The 18210-nt window shown below is 41.0% G+C and overlaps 1 protein-coding gene across 1 annotated transcript; it reads left to right on the plus strand.

Annotated features, from left to right (window-relative positions):
- Positions 1 to 1953: 1953 nt before the first annotated feature.
- LOC115918216 (CUB and sushi domain-containing protein 3-like) lies at positions 1954 to 17271 on the plus strand. The gene is made up of 7 exons (XM_030987534.1): positions 1954 to 2119; positions 3419 to 3622; positions 5753 to 5899; positions 11726 to 11911; positions 14143 to 14328; positions 16710 to 16895; positions 17210 to 17271. The coding sequence occupies exons 1-7, from the start codon at positions 2050 to 2052 to the stop codon at positions 17269 to 17271; spliced, it is 1041 nt and encodes a 346-aa protein (XP_030843394.1). The 5' UTR covers positions 1954 to 2049.
- The last annotated feature ends 939 nt before the right edge of the window (positions 17272 to 18210 follow it).

Genomic DNA, 18210 nt, shown 5'->3' on the forward strand with positions numbered 1-18210 from the left:
TACTTGAAAGTCTTAAATTTCTTTCACATCTTGTCCTCTTCACAATAAAATGCTATTATCAGTTCTGCCCGACTGAAAATACAATGGCGTGTTACTTTGTCAAAGGCCAGGTCAAACAGGGGGGACGCATGGGGGACGCACGGCCAGCGCATTGGGAATTTGCAATTTTGGCCAGTGCTTTGTCGTTCGCTAGGTGTGCGTCATCATTCGTTACTCGTTCGGCGAGCGCGCTGGACCAACCCCGGACGCGTTATTTTTTTCTGCGGCAAAGATTCGGGCTTTTTTTTAAAAAAGGTGTCGTGATTTACAGACTAATAGTGGTCGTGTGCGTACTAGTAGTAGAGGTCTGTCTTTAGTAGTGTTACGTGTAATCCTCTCCGGAATCCACTACCGTATGGAAGATCATTACATCAACAATTAAAACGAAATTGGAAATCTGAAGAGGAAGCAGCACGTCAATAAAGAGAACATCACAATAATTAGTCAATAAAACTTAACTAACTTAAACGAAGAGGAATGTTATCTAAACACATAGTTCGCGATGGATTCGTTGTCATTCGCTGTGTATGTCGGGATTTTTTAAGCATGCTCAAAAGTGTGCGCGGAGCTCGACACATGAATGTACGCGCTAACAGGACGCCAGACATGCGCGGAGCGCGCTAGACCAACGCCAGACCAACGCCAGACATAAGTGGAGCACACACCCTGTATACGCACAGTGCGCTAGCAATACGCTATGCATTCGGTGTCAGCTCGCTAGCTTCTCGCAAATCCTATCAAAAGTATGACCGGGCCTTTAAGGCCCGATCACACATAGGGGCGCATGGGGAACGCACGACCGGTGCATTGAAAATCGGAAAAAAGTCGTAAGCCCGACTTTTGTCAGGATTTGGGAGAAGCTAGCGAGTTGACACCAAATGCACAGCGTGTTGCCAGCGCGCTGCGCGTATACAGGGCGTTTACTCCGCGTATGTCTGGCGTTGGTTTAGTACGCTCCGCGCATTCCTGGCGTTCTTCCGGCTTATACATATGCGTCGAGCTCCGCCCACACTCCTGAGCATGCTCAAAAAATCCTGACGCACACAGCCAATGACGACGAGTGCATAGCGTTGGTCCAGCATTGGTCCAGCGCGCTCAACGAACGAGTAACGAACGACAAAATCACAAATTTCCAATGCACTGGCTGTGCGTCCCCCATGCGTCCCCTATGTGTGACCGGGCCTTTACAAGCGATAGATTCTTTCTTTTTTATCGCTGCATTTTCATCAAAATAATACCATGCGTGGGGCTTAGAGGGAGGAAACAGATTAAACATTTAGCCTGATGGTAGTGAAGTAAGCGAAATAGCTGAATTAAAGATGACAAAACAGGCAGTGAAAATGTGTGGGATGTCATGGAACATCGTCTGCTTGTGCAAAAAATGTTTGCTCACAAGAGTTTGATGTTTTTTTTTTTTTTCGGGGGGGGGGGGAGGGGCACATACATCGATCGACGTCCTGGGGAGGGGTCTAAAAAAGTTCAACCGATCTTGGAAATTTGTTAGGGGCACGTGCCCCTCCGTGCCCCCCCCCCCTCCCCTGGCTACGTGCCTGAACATTTGACGTCACACATCTCAACAGCGTTCAGAGAGCTCTTCAGGTGCTATGCCGGGGCTGTATTTAAATGTTTTGTAATTGATAATAATCATTACTTCAAATCTTTCCAAGTATTTAATTTTGACAACCTTGTTCAATCAAATGTTCACCTTTGCAATAATGACAAAAAAGTTAGTTTTTAAAATCAACGAACCTCCTCTTTAAGCACTTCAAACCAATGCATGGAAATAAAGCAATACATCATAGTGATATAACGATATATGACAACATATGATTCCCCGTATTTTGATTGACACATTCTCCTATGATATTCATCCAATCAGCACTCTCAATCTTCGAGCACCGTTCAGAGCGTGACCACGCCCATTCTGAACATTTATAAATACAGTTCCTTTCTTTACAAGTGGAACTTGAAAGGTGGTATCGGATCAAGAGTCCAGTAGATTGACGAGCAATGGAGGAAAAGAGTTCTCACTATATTGTCCTGTTCATAGGACTGTTTCTTTGCCTGTTAAACAGTGGCGGTAAGTGGGTTATTACGATCTTTTTAAGACTTATACCATACGACGTGGCCAATTGCATATTAGTTCATACATTTTGAGCATGCGCACCCCGTCCCTCATTCCATGTCTAATATGCCGTATAAACAGTGCGTCCCAGAAAAAAACGAAACCGAGATTCATCGATGTTTTATCATAACGAAATTAACAAAAGACTTAACTCCGTTTCGTTGACAATCAGCCGTAGACGAAAGACTTCATGCATGGCTGATTGTCAACGAAACGGAGTTAAGCCTTTGTCAATTCTGCTTGCTGCTACAACAGTCAGCCAGTAAAAACGAATTCGTTTGATAAAGTTATGGAAATGCAAGCACTACTTCAAACAAACAGAACGTTGTCTGTCATTCCTTGCTCATTTTTCCTGATTGAGATGTCACATGAAAGGCCAGAAACTCAACTTTCTATAAATGTGATTTTCTTTTTGAAATTCAGATACCGTCCTCCAAATGACTTTTTGGTTTCCTCTCTTCAAATGCATCGAATGAGTTGCATCAAATGAAGAAGAGGATCTAAGCTTTTCTAAAAATGTGTCATTTATTAATTATAAATGTGACTAAATTATGATAAAACATCGATAATTCTCAGTTTCGTTTTTTCTGGGACGCACTGTATACAGGGGGCCATATGGATTCCACGAAATAAATATTATAATTTCCATTAAATCCATGAAATTACCAACACTATCGTATAGTGGTATAGTGCTGATGGTGAAGTTGGTAGTGGTTATGGTGGTGATGTTGATGGTTGTAGTTGTTTTAAAGGTGGTGGTGATGATAGTGTACGTAGTCGGAATGGTGATGATGATGGTGGTGGTGATGGTGGTGATGGTGATGGTGGTACTGATGGTGTACATGTAAATCTCACTCTTTGATTACTATCTTTGCAGCGCATACAGGGACATATGGCTTATGCCGAAAGAGTGGGTAGCTTCGCGTTGCGTCGCGTTGACTTGAACGCGACCATTCGTCCAAAGCCCCCCCCCCCCCCCGTTGTGCCGAAAGTTTTATTTAATTTTTAATCTGTTTCTATTTTGATTATTTTAGTTAAAACAACTTAAATTCTATTCCTTAATTTCTATTATAAACGAGTGATGTGGAAGACTAGTCAACGCACCCTTTCGGCAAAACCGGGGGGGGGGGGCTTTGGACGAATGGTCGCGTTCAAGTCAACGCGACGCGACGCTACCCACCCTTTCGGCATAAGCTGGGAAATACTGATGAAATGCGCTATTAATTATTATCTGCTTAATCCTGTCTTAATCAGGGGTATCATCGAGCTGCGATAACATCAATGAGATTGATTTTGCGGAATTCACGTATGAACCGGAAGGTTTAGCACCTCACCCTGAAGGGACTGTTGCACTTATCGAGTGTGGTGTCTTGTATCAGATCGTGCCCACGGCTTTTGAGAGAACAACATGCACCAATGGATCGTGGACAGGACCGTTGCCCCGATGCAGACATGTTCGTAAGTAGATCATGAAAGTCTAGGTAGGGGCATTGTACCAGTTGCGGACGTGTTCGTAGGAAGATCGTGAAAGTCTGACATGGACGTGGCCCATCACGACAGACATGCATGTTTGTACGTAGAGCATGAAAGTCTGGACAAGGGCTTGATCCCCGTTGCGGACGTGTTTGTCAAGCCATGGTCTCATCCGACCCACGTAGGGCAGTACATTTTTAAATGTGGCCATTTTTTTCTACATGGGCAAATTTGACCTCGGAGTGGTCACATGATCACCTGCGTCCGGTCCACGTAGAAAACTCATTTTTTCGAGGTGTTCTCATGGGCAGTACGTGGTACGGTGGACTAAATAGGTCCGATAAAACGAAGACTGGTGCACAAATCCTTTTCTGTAACTTGTATACCCTGCAAATAACGAAGAAAAGTTGCAAGTACTATACCCATGTACCCCCACAGGCCCCCTACGCACCAGCCATGCACCAGCCACGCACCAGCTATGCGATAGCCGCCATAAATCCATGTCCATTTTTTCTCCACGTAGGAAAATGAAGGCGCGCGGAGGTCAGGTACGTAGCTTCAAATCACTTGATTAGTGCGCACAGTCCACGTCCCCCCCCCCCCCCCCAATCTCTACGTGGACCCCTCCCTACGCCCACGCGGGTCGGATGATACCATGGCTTAAGTACTCCTGGGTGCATCAAGTTACTCTGGACAAGGGCTTGGCTCAATTATGTTGTAGAGTCACTATTGCAGGAGATGTCCGTCATTTCGTTAAGTATGAGTAAGAATGAGGAATTTTTGAAAGGGCTTAAACCAAGTGTGTGGATCTTAGATCACGGTAAATATATATATACACTGTCGCTCATATAGTTCGAATATTTTTTTTTACCCCAATTAAGGAATTATTTTGACAATGATTTAATCCTAATAGATCTAGATAATAGTATACATTCTCAGATTTTATTGAATAATAATTTGCCAGTGTTTGTTTTGCGTGACTGCTAAAGCATGTGTATGCTACTATGCTTATCAACTAGGGGACCTACGCCCTTAAGTCATAAATGACAGTAATGAGGATTAATGCCCCACAAAAGGGCACTAATATGGCACATCGACACGGTTTTGATCCTGGGGGCTCACAGTTACGAGGCCATTACTTTGCCACTGAACCATGACTGTACGCAGCGGGGACTTGGGTAGGGGGCAGTACCCCCCCCCCTCCAAAAAAAAAAAAAAAAAAAAAAAAAACAGAAAATGCAATAAATTTTCAACAATTCATTGAATTTTTCCCGGTACCCAACATAAAAAAAATCCTCTGTACGACCATGCATTATGGCTCAAGGCATGGTCACACAGAAAAAAAAATATGTTGGGGACCGGGGCAAATTCAATAAATGTATTGCATTTTCTGTTTTTTTTTATTTGATAAGCATAGTAGCTTACACATGCTTCAGCAGACACGCTAAACAAACACTGCCAAATTATTATTCATTAAAATCTGAGAATGTATACTATTATCTCAATCTATTAGGAATAAATCATTGTCAAAATAATTCCATAAATTGAGGTAAAACTATATGAGCGACGGTGTATATAAAATTATATATGCATATTATGTCATTTCGTCTTTTTTTCACAAACCATGATTAGAAAAACGTGTTATTAATATAACATATAATACATAAATCTGGTGGTATAGAAAGTACGAAATTGCATTGAACAATCTAATAATTGTTCGATGCAATTTTGTACTTTCTATATCACCAGATTTATGTATTTTATGTGATATTAATAACATATTTGTCTAATCATGGTTTGTGAAATAAAGACGAAATGACATAATATGCATATATAATGTACCCCCTACTATTCATTTGGCCAATATTTTATGAATTACTTTAAAGGAATTCAAACAATATTGGCCAAATAAATAGTAGGGGGTAAATGATATTTTGTTCTACAATAGAAATAGTTTGCGAGGCACACCTAAAAAAGCCCAGACGCCTGCGCGCAATTATGTAGATCATGTAAAACAGATGGTGGTGAATAAAGAATAAGAACACAGTTAAGGTTGGAGTATTAATATAAAAGGCTAGATTTTATTTATTTTTTCATTATTTTGTCCTAAATCAGCGAGAAATTGTCAACGTCATAAAGGCTTGGTCCAGATCTACGGACGGGATTGTCAGACCCGATGCAGGAACCGTCTTGAGGGGGGTTGTACTGGAGACAGGCGATGTCATTGCGACGGGGTGTGTGGGTGGAGTTGTATTTCAATTTGTAAGTACTGACCGCTTCTCGTCAATATCTAAATCAACCGTTCAAAACTATTTGAAATACATGTAACTAAAATAAAAGAGAACAATATGTGTATCGACTGTAATTTACAACAAACGGAATTTTGGGCATACTATCAGGACTACCTTTATAGTAGAAAAAAAATACGATAAAATGACATTTGAAAAATGACATTGTCATAATGTGGCACAAGATAATTATACTCAAATTCTTATAAACTCTGCTCTATTTCCGTCTGTTATAATAATAGGCATTCTCCGCTGTCCTACATTGGTTTACAAACCTGGATCTATCCAAATACCTGAGTTATATTTGTTGAAGTATATTTTAAGAGCCAAGCCTATCAAACCTAGACCAAGTATTTTCTTTTACAAATAATGTTATAGTCCTCGGTGAATTTAACTCCAACATGCTGAATATAAATACCCTTTCAAGGTGCATGAACTTTGTTCCACCTTTCAGTTAACTCAGCATATCCGAGAACCAACAAGAATAACTCCTTTCAGCAGTACTTTAATTGACGTTGTTTGTGTTCAATGCTATCTGGAACAATTTCAAGTGGACTTGACCACTCCCTAGTCTATTTGATCCTTGGACATAATACCCCAAAAGCTAAGCCCGATCTTTTCATTTAGATCGTTTAGGCATTTTGTCGTCGAAGATTTTGTCGAAGACCTATGTAACATACAATGGAATGATCTATTATTTCTCCGAAGAGGACGTAGAGTATTGCTGGGATAAATTCAGTGAAGCATTCAAGGCATTAGCTGATAAACATGCTCCCCATGTTACAGTAAGAAAGAAACTGAATGGGTCTCCCTGGATTACAACTGAATATCTGGCCCTATCTAGGGATCGTGACTATTATAAAAGAAAGTTTGACAAACTTAAAAAATCAGCCGAAGTAGGTCAGGAAATCAATGAACTTTGGAATAAAGATAAATATCTCAGAAATAAAGTAAATATCTTAAATAAAAAGCTGAAAAGGGACTTTTTTTGCAAAAAATTTCAACAATGTGCAAACAAATTGCAAAATTCGTGGAAAGTCCTGACAAAATTACCCCCGAGGCAAAAGCTATCAGTTAATCCGAATATTAACACAGGAACTCAAATGACTTCAGATAAGGTAGAAATTGCAAAGTCGTTCAATGAATTGTTTGTTAGTGTTGGAAAACGACATTCCCCTCTTAACCAACAAAGTTTTAATTCCTTGAATACATTATCAAGGGTTGAATCAACGTTTAAATTCAAAAGCATAGACTCGGAGTTTGTAAAAAGAGAACTTGGGAAAATTGATGTTAACAAAGCTGTTGGTCTGGATGACTTACATCCAAGATTATTGAAAATCGCTGCTCCTTTTTATAGCTGAACCACTTTCAATAGTCTTTAACAAATCTCTAAGCTCAGGATGCTTCCCAAGTGATTTCAAAAGAGCCAAGATTATTCCAGTACCCAAAAGTAGTGAAACAAGTGCCATTGTCAATTATAGGCCAATTTCTTTATTGTTCTGTCTGTCAAAGATGGTCAGTCCATGCCCATGAGTATCTTGAAGAATACAAACTGCTATCTCAGCGCCAATCGGGTTTTCACCCAAAGCATTCAACTGCGACTTGTCTAATTGAAATAACCGATTACTTGTTAAATAATATTGACTGTGGTTTGATAACAGGGGCGATATTCCTTGATCTCAAAAAGGCGTTTGATGTTATATCTCACGAAATATTGTTATTAAAAATCCAATATTATGGTATTAATTCTGTTGAATCAGACTGGTTCTCTTCATACCTAACGAATAGGCAACAATGCGTCTCATTTCAAGGTGTCCAAAGCAATTTTCTACAGATTTACTCTGGTGTACCCCAAAGGTCTATTTTGGGCTTATGCCGAAAGGGTCGGTAGCGTCGCGTCGCGGCGCGTTGACTTGAACGCGACCATTCGTCCAAAGCCACCCCCCCCCCCGGTTTGGCCGAAAGGGTGCGTTGACTAGTCTTCCACATCAGTCGTTTATAATAGAATTTAAGGAATAGAAATTTAAGTCGTTTAAATTCAAATAATCAAAATAGAAACAGATAAATAATTAAATCAAACTAGTTTTACGTAGTCTTACAGATTAGGCGTTTATAATAGTTAAGTCAATAAAAAGCAAGAAACTAAATCAAATAATTTACTATGATATCTAAAATGTCTAATAAAAGTGTTTACCTAGTTTTGCATATCAGTTGTTTATTTATTAAAATAACGAAAAATAATATCCATTTCTTTCTATGTATGGAATTCAGAAAGCCCCCCCCCCCCCCCCCCCGCCCGCTTATCCCGAAAGGGTCCATTAAGGTGGTAGGCCTACTCCGTTATTTATTTATTAATTTGTTATTTCATTTTTAAAGACCGTTAAGCATGATTAGTTTACATCAAAAAAGAATTATATACATAGAAAGAAATGGATATTATTTTCATTTGGCCTTTTAAAAATATTTATTGAATTCATTAATTGATGTGATTTTTATAAACGCCTGATTTGCAAGATTACGTAAAAACTAGTTTTATTTAATTTTGAATCTGTTTCTATCTTGATTATTTGAATTTAAACGACTTATATTACTATTCCGTAAATTCTATTATAAACGACTGATGTGGTGGACTAGTCAACGCACCCTTTCGGCCAAACCGGGGGGGGGGGGGAGGCTTTGGAAGAATAGTCGCGTTCGACGCGACACGACACTCCCAACGCACCCTTTTGGTCAAACCGGGGGGCTTTGGGCTAATGGTCGCGTTCAAGTCAACGCGCCGCGACGCGACGCTACCCACCCTTTCGGCATAAGCCTTTATTTTAGAGACATTCAAAAGTAAACTTAAGACTTATCTGTTTAATATGTAATGTAATGTAATCATATCTTGTTTGTTTAACTATAAAGTGTTATGTAAATATTAACTATTATTATTGTATGATTGTTATTAGGAATTTGTTATTATAATAATGTATCATGTATTATATTCTTGTAATTTGTAGGTTAACATTACTTTAATTAAATTTTTTGTTAAGCGCTTAGAAACTTTGTATTAAGCGCTATATAAATTTAATTTATTATTATTATCATTATTATTATAATTTATTATTTTTGGCCCACTCATTTTTTGCTTATTTCTTAATGATTTGTGTAACTTGAAATTTAGTAAACAAACCAAAATTGCTTTGTACACTGATGACACGGCACTATTTTGTAAAGGTAACAATTTAAAAAGCAGTCATAAGAAACTACAAAAACATTATGATTTACTGCGTAAATGGTTTGAAATAAATAATATAGAAATAAATGCAAAGAAAAATAATGTGATGGTCTTTGGAACGAAACATAAAACTAAGAACCAAATTTTGAAAATCTGTCATGGACGTGACTATCTTGAGAATGTTACCGAGATCAAATAATTAGGCGTAACCCTTGACCAAAGTCTAAGTTGGACACCACACATTTGTCTCAAAGAAATTTAATTGGTCACAAGTGTTTTTGCTTGGGTATAGTTGGTGGCCTTTTACTTGAAGCGATATCATTCTTTTACACCTCTCACCTTCCCATTTGCAATACGATTCGGGGGTGGGTGGATGGGGTCCCGTGCCTCCCAATCCACTCACCGTGCTTAAGAGCGTGTATTCTTAGGTAATCTTTATTTTCTTATTTATTTATTCGGTTTTATTTAAAAACAGGGTAGTCTTTTCAGTGCCAAAGGCCTGCTTTACAAAAGAGCCCTGTACATACATAGATTTACAAAAAATAGAATACATTGCAGAAAACAAAGACATTATATAAACAACATACCATAAGAGATTGAAAGAAAAAAAACTTAAACAACTTGCACTTGGATTCGTTGAAAGGTAGCTGCCATCTTTTTGACCATTCCATCAGAGGATCAATATCATGTTGCAATTTGTTGACATCCGCAGTACCCGTTTCATTTTCAAATACTTTGGTGTCATAGGCAAACAGCGCAACACTAGAGTTTACTGCTACAGGAAGGTCGTTAATATAGATGAGGAACAAGATCGGGGCGAGCACAGACCCTTGCGGAATGACACTTGTTACATTTTCCATGATGATTGGGCTCCATCTACTCTAACTCTTTGAGTTCTACCTGTCAATAGGGCTTTAATCCACTTGGAGAAATTTCCTCTAATTCGATACGCTTCAATCTTTGCAATCAGCATCTTGTGAGGGCAGGGGCGTAAATCCGTACCGAGGAGTGGGGGGGGGGGGAGATGATCGGCGATAGCCATCACATACTAGCAGGAGCACACGCCCACACTAATTTACGCAAGCGCGCGCGATCGCGCACGCACAAAACACAACACACACACACACACACACGCACACACACACACGCTCGCTCATTAAGGGTGTGTGGGTGATAGGCAGCTTAGACGTTTCCTTAAATTATTAGTAAAAGAAGACGATTTATTGTCCCGTTCTCTACTGTTAACCCTTGTCTGAATGAATCCCCTCCCCCCTCCCGCGCAAAGCGCGAAAGCTTTGGCGTTTCTTTAAATTATTATAAAAAGGAGACGATTTGCTGTACCGTTCTCGACTGTAAATCCTTGTCTGAATTCAGTTCCCCCCCCCTCCCCCCCCCATACGCGCGGAATTTTTGGCGTTTCATTAAATTATAAGAGAAAGTAGACGATTTGTTAAACCGTGCTCGACTCTTAATCTTTGTCTGAATTCGGTTTACCCCTCCAGCGCAAAGCGCGGAAGTTTTGACGTTTCATTAAATTATTAGAGAAAGCAGACGATTGGGTGTACTGTTCTCGACTCTTAATTCCCGTCTGAATTCAGTTTCCCTTTCCTGCGCAAAGCGCGAAAAGCTTAGACGTTTGATTTAATTATTATAGGAAGAAGACGATTCGTTGCACCGTTTTCGACTCTTAATAAGCCCTAATTATCTGAATTCAGTTTCCCCCTCTCGCGCGAAGCGCGGAAGCCTTGACATTTCCGTAAACTATTAGAGAAAGCAGACAATTGAGTGTACTGTTTTCGACTCTTAATTCTCGTCTGAATTCAGTTTCCCCTTCCCGCGCGAAGCGTGATAAGGTTAGACGTTTGATTTAATTATTATAGAAAGAAGACGATTCGTTGCACCGTTTTCGACTCTTAATAAGCCCTATTCATCTGAATTAAGTTTCCCCCTCTCGCGTGTAGGCTATACATATACAAAATAACTCATTTCTCATGCATTATGCTGCAATTGAAACAATCACATTTTTTCCTTCTTCTTCTTCCTTTTTTTCCTCTTTTTTTTTGGTAATATCAGGGGTGGGGTGATTGTACAGGCCATCCCCCCTACTTCAAACCAGGGGGGGGATGCAGCCCCCCCCCCCATCCCCCCGGGATTTACGCCCCTGTGTGAGGGACACTGTCAAAAGCTTTTAAAAAAATCTAGGTAAAGGCAGTCAAATGGTATTGAAAGGTCTTCAAGTTGTTACCTTCTCCCTGAGAGCATTTTCTTTCCCTTTCCTACTTTCATCGGCCTCTCTTTTTGTCTTGATGAGATCTTTGTTGAGTTCATCCACCGTCCTCTTCTCTTCCTGGAGCAATCTCTGCATGTCATCGAAGGATGCGGCCCGCTCCATCTAGTATAGATCGTTAATGATCAATACTACATAATTGAAACTTGACAAATTGAGCGGAGCATTTTATAAGATAATATGAAATCGTGAAAATCGTGAAAATAAATGTAAATTATTTACGACTACATATCACCTAATTTGTCAAGAGACGAATTCAAGTCTAGTTTTATTTTGATTTCATCATTTCTCCTCAGCTATACAGTGTCATCGACTCGAAACACCACCGCACGCTCTCCCCGGACCGTGCTCTCCTCCTTACAACACCGGCAAGATGTGCACATATTCCTGCATGGCAGGATACACGAAGATTGGAGGAGATAACAGGAGAATATGTGACGAGCATGGTGAATGGATTGGGATTCCCATACGCTGTGAACGGGGTTAGTTTTTCAATCCCTAATCATCGATACGCTTCAATCTTTGCAATCAGCATCTTGTGAGGGCAGGGGCGTAAATCCGTACCGAGGAGGAGGGGGGGGGGGGGGGGGAGATGATCGGCGATAGCCATCACATACTAGCAGAAGCACACGCCCACACTAATTTACGCAAGCGCGCGCGATCGCGCACGCACAAACACACAACACACACACACACACACACACACACACGCACACACACACACGCTCGCTCATTAAGGGTGTGTGGGTGATAGGCAGCTTAGACGTTTCCTTAAATTATTAGTAAAAGAAGACGATTTATTGTCCCGTTCTCTACTGTTAACCCTTGTCTGAATGAATCCCCTCCCCCCTCCCGCGCAAAGCGCGAAAGCTTTGGCGTTTCTTTAAATTATTATAAAAAGGAGACGATTTGCTGTACCGTTCTCGACTGTAAATCCTTGTCTGAATTCAGTTCCCCCCTCCCCCCCATACGCGCGGAATTTTTGGCGTTTCATTAAATTATAAAAGAAAGTAGACGATTTGTTAAACCGTGCTCGACTCTTAATCTTTGTCTGAATTCGGTTTACCCCTCCAGCGCAAAGCGCGGAAGTTTTGACGTTTCATTAAATTATTAGAGAAAGCAGACGATTGGGTGTACGGTTCTCGACTCTCAATTCTCGTCTGAATTCAGTTTCCCCTCCCGCGCGAAGCGCGAAAAGCCTTGACGTTTGATTTAATTATTATAGAAAGAAGACGATTCGTTGTACCGTTTTCGACTCTTAATAAGCCCTATTTATCTGAATTCAGTTTCCCCCTCTCGCGCGAAGCGCGGAAGCCTTGGCGTTTCCTTAAATTATTAGAGAAAGCAGACGATTGGGTGTACGGTTCTCGACTCTCAATTCTCGTCTGAATTCAGTTTCCCCTCCCGCGCGAAGCGCGAAAAGCCTTGACGTTTGATTTAATTATTATAGAAAGAAGACGATTCGTTGCGCAGTTTTCGACTCTTAATGAGCCCTATTTATCTGAATTCAGTTTCCCCCTCTCGCGCGAAGCGCGGAAGCCTTGACGTTTCCTTAAATTATAAGAGAAAGCGGACGATTGGGTGTACTGTTCTCGACTCTCAATTCTCGTCTGAATTCAGTTTCCCCTCCCGCGCGAAGCGCGAAAAGCTTAGACGTTTGATTTAATTATTATAGGAAGAAGACGATTCGTTGCACCGTTTTCGACTCTTAATAATCTCTATTTATCTGAATTCAGTTTCCCCTTCTCGCGCGAAGCGCGGAAGCCTTGACGTTTCCTTAAACTATTAGAGAGAGCAGACGATTAAGTGTACTATTTTCGACTTTAAATCCTTGTCTGAATTCGGTTTACCCCTCCCGCGCAAAGCGCGGAAGTTTTGACGTTTCATTAAATTATTAGAGAAAGCAGACGATTGGGTGTACTGTTCTCGACTCTTAATTCCCGTCTGAATTCAGTTTCCCTTTCCTGCGCAAAGCGCGAAAAGCTTAGACGTTTGATTTAATTATTATAGGAAGAAGACGATTCGTTGCTTTTTCGACCCTTAATAAGCCCTATTCATCTGAATTAAGTTTCCCCCTCTCGCGTGTAGGCTATAAATATACAAAATAACTCATTTCTCATGCATTATGCTGCAATTGAAACAATCACATTTTTTTCTTCTTCTTCTTCCTTTTTTTTCCTCTCTTTTTTTGGTAATATCAGGGGTGGGGTGATTGTACAGGCCATCCCCCCCTACTTCAAACCAGGGGGGGGGGGATGCAGCCCCCCCCCATCCCCCGGGATTTACGCCCCTGTGTGAGGGACACTGTCAAAAGCTTTTAAAAAAAATCTAGGTAAAGGCAGTCAAATGGTATTGAAAGGTCTTCAAGTTGTTACCTTCTCCCTGAGAGCATTTTCTTTCCCTTTCCTACTTTCATCGGCCTCTCTTTTTGTCTTGATGAGATCTTTGTTGAGTTCATCCACCGTCCTCTTCTCTTCCTGGAGCAATCTCTGCATGTCATCGAAGGATGCGGCCCGCTCCATCTAGTATAGATCGTTAATGATCAATACTACATAATTGAAACTTGACAAATTGAGCGGAGCATTTTATAAGATAATATGAAATCGTGAAAATCGTGAAAATAAATCGAAATTATTTACGACTACATATCACCTAATTTGTCAAGAGACGAATTCAAGTCAAGTTTTATTTTGATTTCATCATTTCTCCTCAGCTATACAGTGTCATCGACTCGAAACACCACCGCACGCTCTCCCCGGACCGTGCTCTCCTCCTTACAACACCGGCAAGATGTGCACATATTCCTGCATGGCAGGATACACGAAGATTGGAGGAGATAACAGGAGAATATGTGACGAGCATGGTGAATGGATTGGGATTCCCATACGCTGTGAACGGGGTTAGTTTTTCAATCCCTAATCATCGATACGCTTCAATCTTTGCAATCAGCATCTTGTGAGGGCAGGGGCGTAAATCCGTACCGAGGGGGGGGGGGGGGGGGGGGGGGGGGGGGGGGGAGATGATCGGCGATAGCCATCACATACTAGCAGGAGCACACGCCCACACTAATTTACGCAAGCGCGCGCGATCGCGCACGCACAAACACACAACACACACACACACACACACACGCACACACACACACGCTCGCTCATTAAGGGTGTGTGGGTGATAGGCAGCTTAGACGTTTCCTTAAATTATTAGTAAAAGAAGACGATTTATTGTCCCGTTCTCTACTGTTAACCCTTGTCTGAATGAATCCCCTCCCCCCTCCCGCGCAAAGCGCGAAAGCTTTGGCGTTTCTTTAAATTATTATAAAAGGAGACGATTTGCTGTACCGTTCTCGACTGTAAATCCTTGTCTGAATTCAGTTCCCCCCTCCCCCCCATACGCGCGGAATTTTTGGCGTTTCATTAAATTATAAAAGAAAGTAGACGATTTGTTAAACCGTGCTCGACTCTTAATCTTTGTCTGAATTCGGTTTACCCCTCCAGCGCAAAGCGCGGAAGTTTTGACGTTTCATTAAATTATTAGAGAAAGCAGACGATTGGGTGTACGGTTCTCGACTCTCAATTCTCGTCTGAATTCAGTTTCCCCTCCCGCGCGAAGCGCGAAAAGCCTTGACGTTTGATTTAATTATTATAGAAAGAAGACGATTCGTTGTACCGTTTTCGACTCTTAATAAGCCCTATTTATCTGAATTCAGTTTCCCCCTCTCGCGCGAAGCGCGGAAGCCTTGGCGTTTCCTTAAATTATTAGAGAAAGCAGACGATTGGGTGTACGGTTCTCGACTCTCAATTCTCGTCTGAATTCAGTTTCCCCTCCCGCGCGAAGCGCGAAAAGCCTTGACGTTTGATTTAATTATTTTAGAAAGAAGACGATTCGTTGCGCAGTTTTCGACTCTTAATGAGCCCTATTTATCTGAATTCAGTTTCCCCCTCTCGCGCGAAGCGCGGAAGCCTTGACGTTTCCTTAAATTATAAGAGAAAGCGGACGATTGGGTGTACTGTTCTCGACTCTCAATTCTCGTCTGAATTCAGTTTCCCCTCCCGCGCGAAGCGCGAAAAGCTTAGACGTTTGATTTAATTATTATAGAAAGAAGACGATTCGTTGCACCGTTTTCGACTCTTAATAAGCTCTATTTATCTGAATTCAGTTTCCCCTTCTCGCGCGAAGCGCGGAAGCCTTGACGTTTCCTTAAACTATTAGAGAGAGCAGACGATTAAGTGTACTATTTTCGACTTTAAATCCTTGTCTGAATTCGGTTTACCCCTCCCGCGCAAAGCGCGGAAGTTTTGACGTTTCATTAAATTATTAGAGAAAGCAGACGATTGGGTGTACTGTTCTCGACTCTTAATTCCCGTCTGAATTCAGTTTCCCTTTCCTGCGCAAAGCGCGAAAAGCTTAGACGTTTGATTTAATTATTATAGGAAGAAGACGATTCGTTGCTTTTTCGACCCTTAATAAGCCCTATTTATCTGAATTCAGTTTCCCCCTCTCGCGCGAAGCGCGGAAGCCTTGACATTTCCGTAAACTATTAGAGAAAGCAGACAATTGAGTGTACTGTTTTCGACTCTTAATTCTCGTCTGAATTCAGTTTCCCCTTCCCGCGCGAAGCGTGATAAGGTTAGACGTTTGATTTAATTATTATAGAAAGAAGACGATTCGTTGCACCGTTTTCGACTCTTAATATGCCCTATTCATCTGAATTAAGTTTCCCCCTCTCGCGTGTAGGCTATACATATACAAAATAACTCATTTCTCATGCATTATGCTGCAATTGAAACAATCACATTTTTTTCTTCTTCTTCTTCCTTTTTTTCCTCTCTTTTTTTGGTAATATCAAGGGTGGGGTGATTGTACAGGCCATCCCCCCTACTTCAAACCAGGGGGGATGCAGCCCCCCCCCATCCCCCGGGATTTACGCCCCTGTGTGAGGGACACTGTCAAAAGCTTTTTAAAAAATCTAGGTAAAGGCAGTCAAATGGTATTGAAAGGTCTTCAAGTTGTTACCTTCTCCCTGAGAGCATTTTCTTTCCCTTTCCTACTTTCATCGGCCTCTCTTTTTGTCTTGATGAGATCTTTGTTGAGTTCATCCACCGTCCTCTTCTCTTCCTGGATAATTGAAACTTGACAAATTGAGCGGAGCATTTTATAAGATAATATGAAATCGTGAAAATCGTGAAAATAAATGTAAATTATTTACGACTACATATCACCTAATTTGTCAAGAGACGAATTCAAGTCTAGTTTTATTTTGATTTCATCATTTCTCCTCAGCTATACAGTGTCATCGACTCGAAACACCACCGCACGCTCTCCCCGGACCGTGCTCTCCTCCTTACAACACCGGCAAGATGTGCACATATTCCTGCATGGCAGGATACACGAAGATTGGAGGAGATAACAGGAGAATATGTGACGAGCATGGTGAATGGATTGGGATTCCCATACGCTGTGAACGGGGTTAGTTTTTCAATCCCTAATCATAGATAGCGACCTCAATTTCAAAGATATACCTGACGATTTGCATACAGTGACAATGTGAACTTTTGGCAAGCCATACCAAAACAAAGAGAATTGTATTAATTACTTGTCTGATTTCTCTTTCACAGCTTCGCGGTTAATATGTGACATCTTTTAATATGTCATACCTTAAATGATACATTGACATTAAAAATAACGCAACGTCTTGGATTTCTAAAGATTTGGCTGAAGGAAAAATGTTTTTGGCTACAAAAAGAATCAAAATTTCGTTTCTGATAATCTATCATCTGCAGATTCTGGGACTCGAACCGCTTCATCTTGTAATCCCGACCTGGCTTTCCTTGATCCGTTGTAAAGTTCAAGTATTAAAATGCATTAATGGCTAAGACAAGGAATCATATTTGCATGATTGTGATATTTTTTAACATCTTTTATCAACACTTTTAATGATCTATCCTCTGCAGATGCTAGGAATCAAACCGTTCCATTTTGTAATCCCGATCTGGTTTTCCTTGAAGAACCTCAGAATTTAGAAGTAGCTGAAGGAGATCTATTCCAGCCGGGGTGCCGGGTCAGCGACCAAGATGTAACCCTGACATGGCTCAAAGACGGGCAAAGGTTGGATTCAGGTGGGGACATCATCAAAAACCGATTAAAAAAACAATTCAGGTTTAGTTACATGGTACAAAAGGGTTATTTTGACTTTTCACCCGGAGATTTCTTTAAAAAGGGTTTTTTTTTCTTTTTTCTCTCATCTCTTTGGACTCCTGAGAAATTATTCCGAATTTAGGGGGGGGGGTACATTGAGCATTTTCCTGATGTAGGGGAGTCTCCGAGGCAGGAAAAGCCCGCGAAAAGCCCGCGAAAAGCCCGCGAAAAGCCCGCGAAAAGGGGGTTCGGAAATGTTGGCAGTCCTCAGATAGGGGGGTGCTTTCAAAAAGAGGGAACGAGCATATGCGTACCCTAAATAACAATTTGGGCTTTCACTGGTCTGCTTCTCTCCCTCTCTCTCTCTCTCTCTCTCTCTCTATTGTGGGGGTGTTTTTCCTTTTCGTTCTCGAATATTCAAACTTACGAAACAGTGTTTGCAATAATATTTTCGTTCGATTTATTTGTATCTAGTTAATTTAATCGAAATATACAGTGCAAAATGTTACTATTCACTGATTCAATGCATGATTTTACTTTTAGTTTTGATATCAAAATAGCAAACAAAAAGTAAATCTTCGGCTCTCCTCATAAGTCGATAAGAGCCTTGTATTGTCCATGACACTTACGGTCTTCTCATGGGAAG

Source organism: Strongylocentrotus purpuratus, unplaced genomic scaffold (assembly GCF_000002235.5).
Source record: "Strongylocentrotus purpuratus isolate Spur 01 unplaced genomic scaffold, Spur_5.0 spur5_scaffold_16, whole genome shotgun sequence".
NCBI lineage: Eukaryota > Metazoa > Echinodermata > Echinoidea > Camarodonta > Strongylocentrotidae > Strongylocentrotus > Strongylocentrotus purpuratus.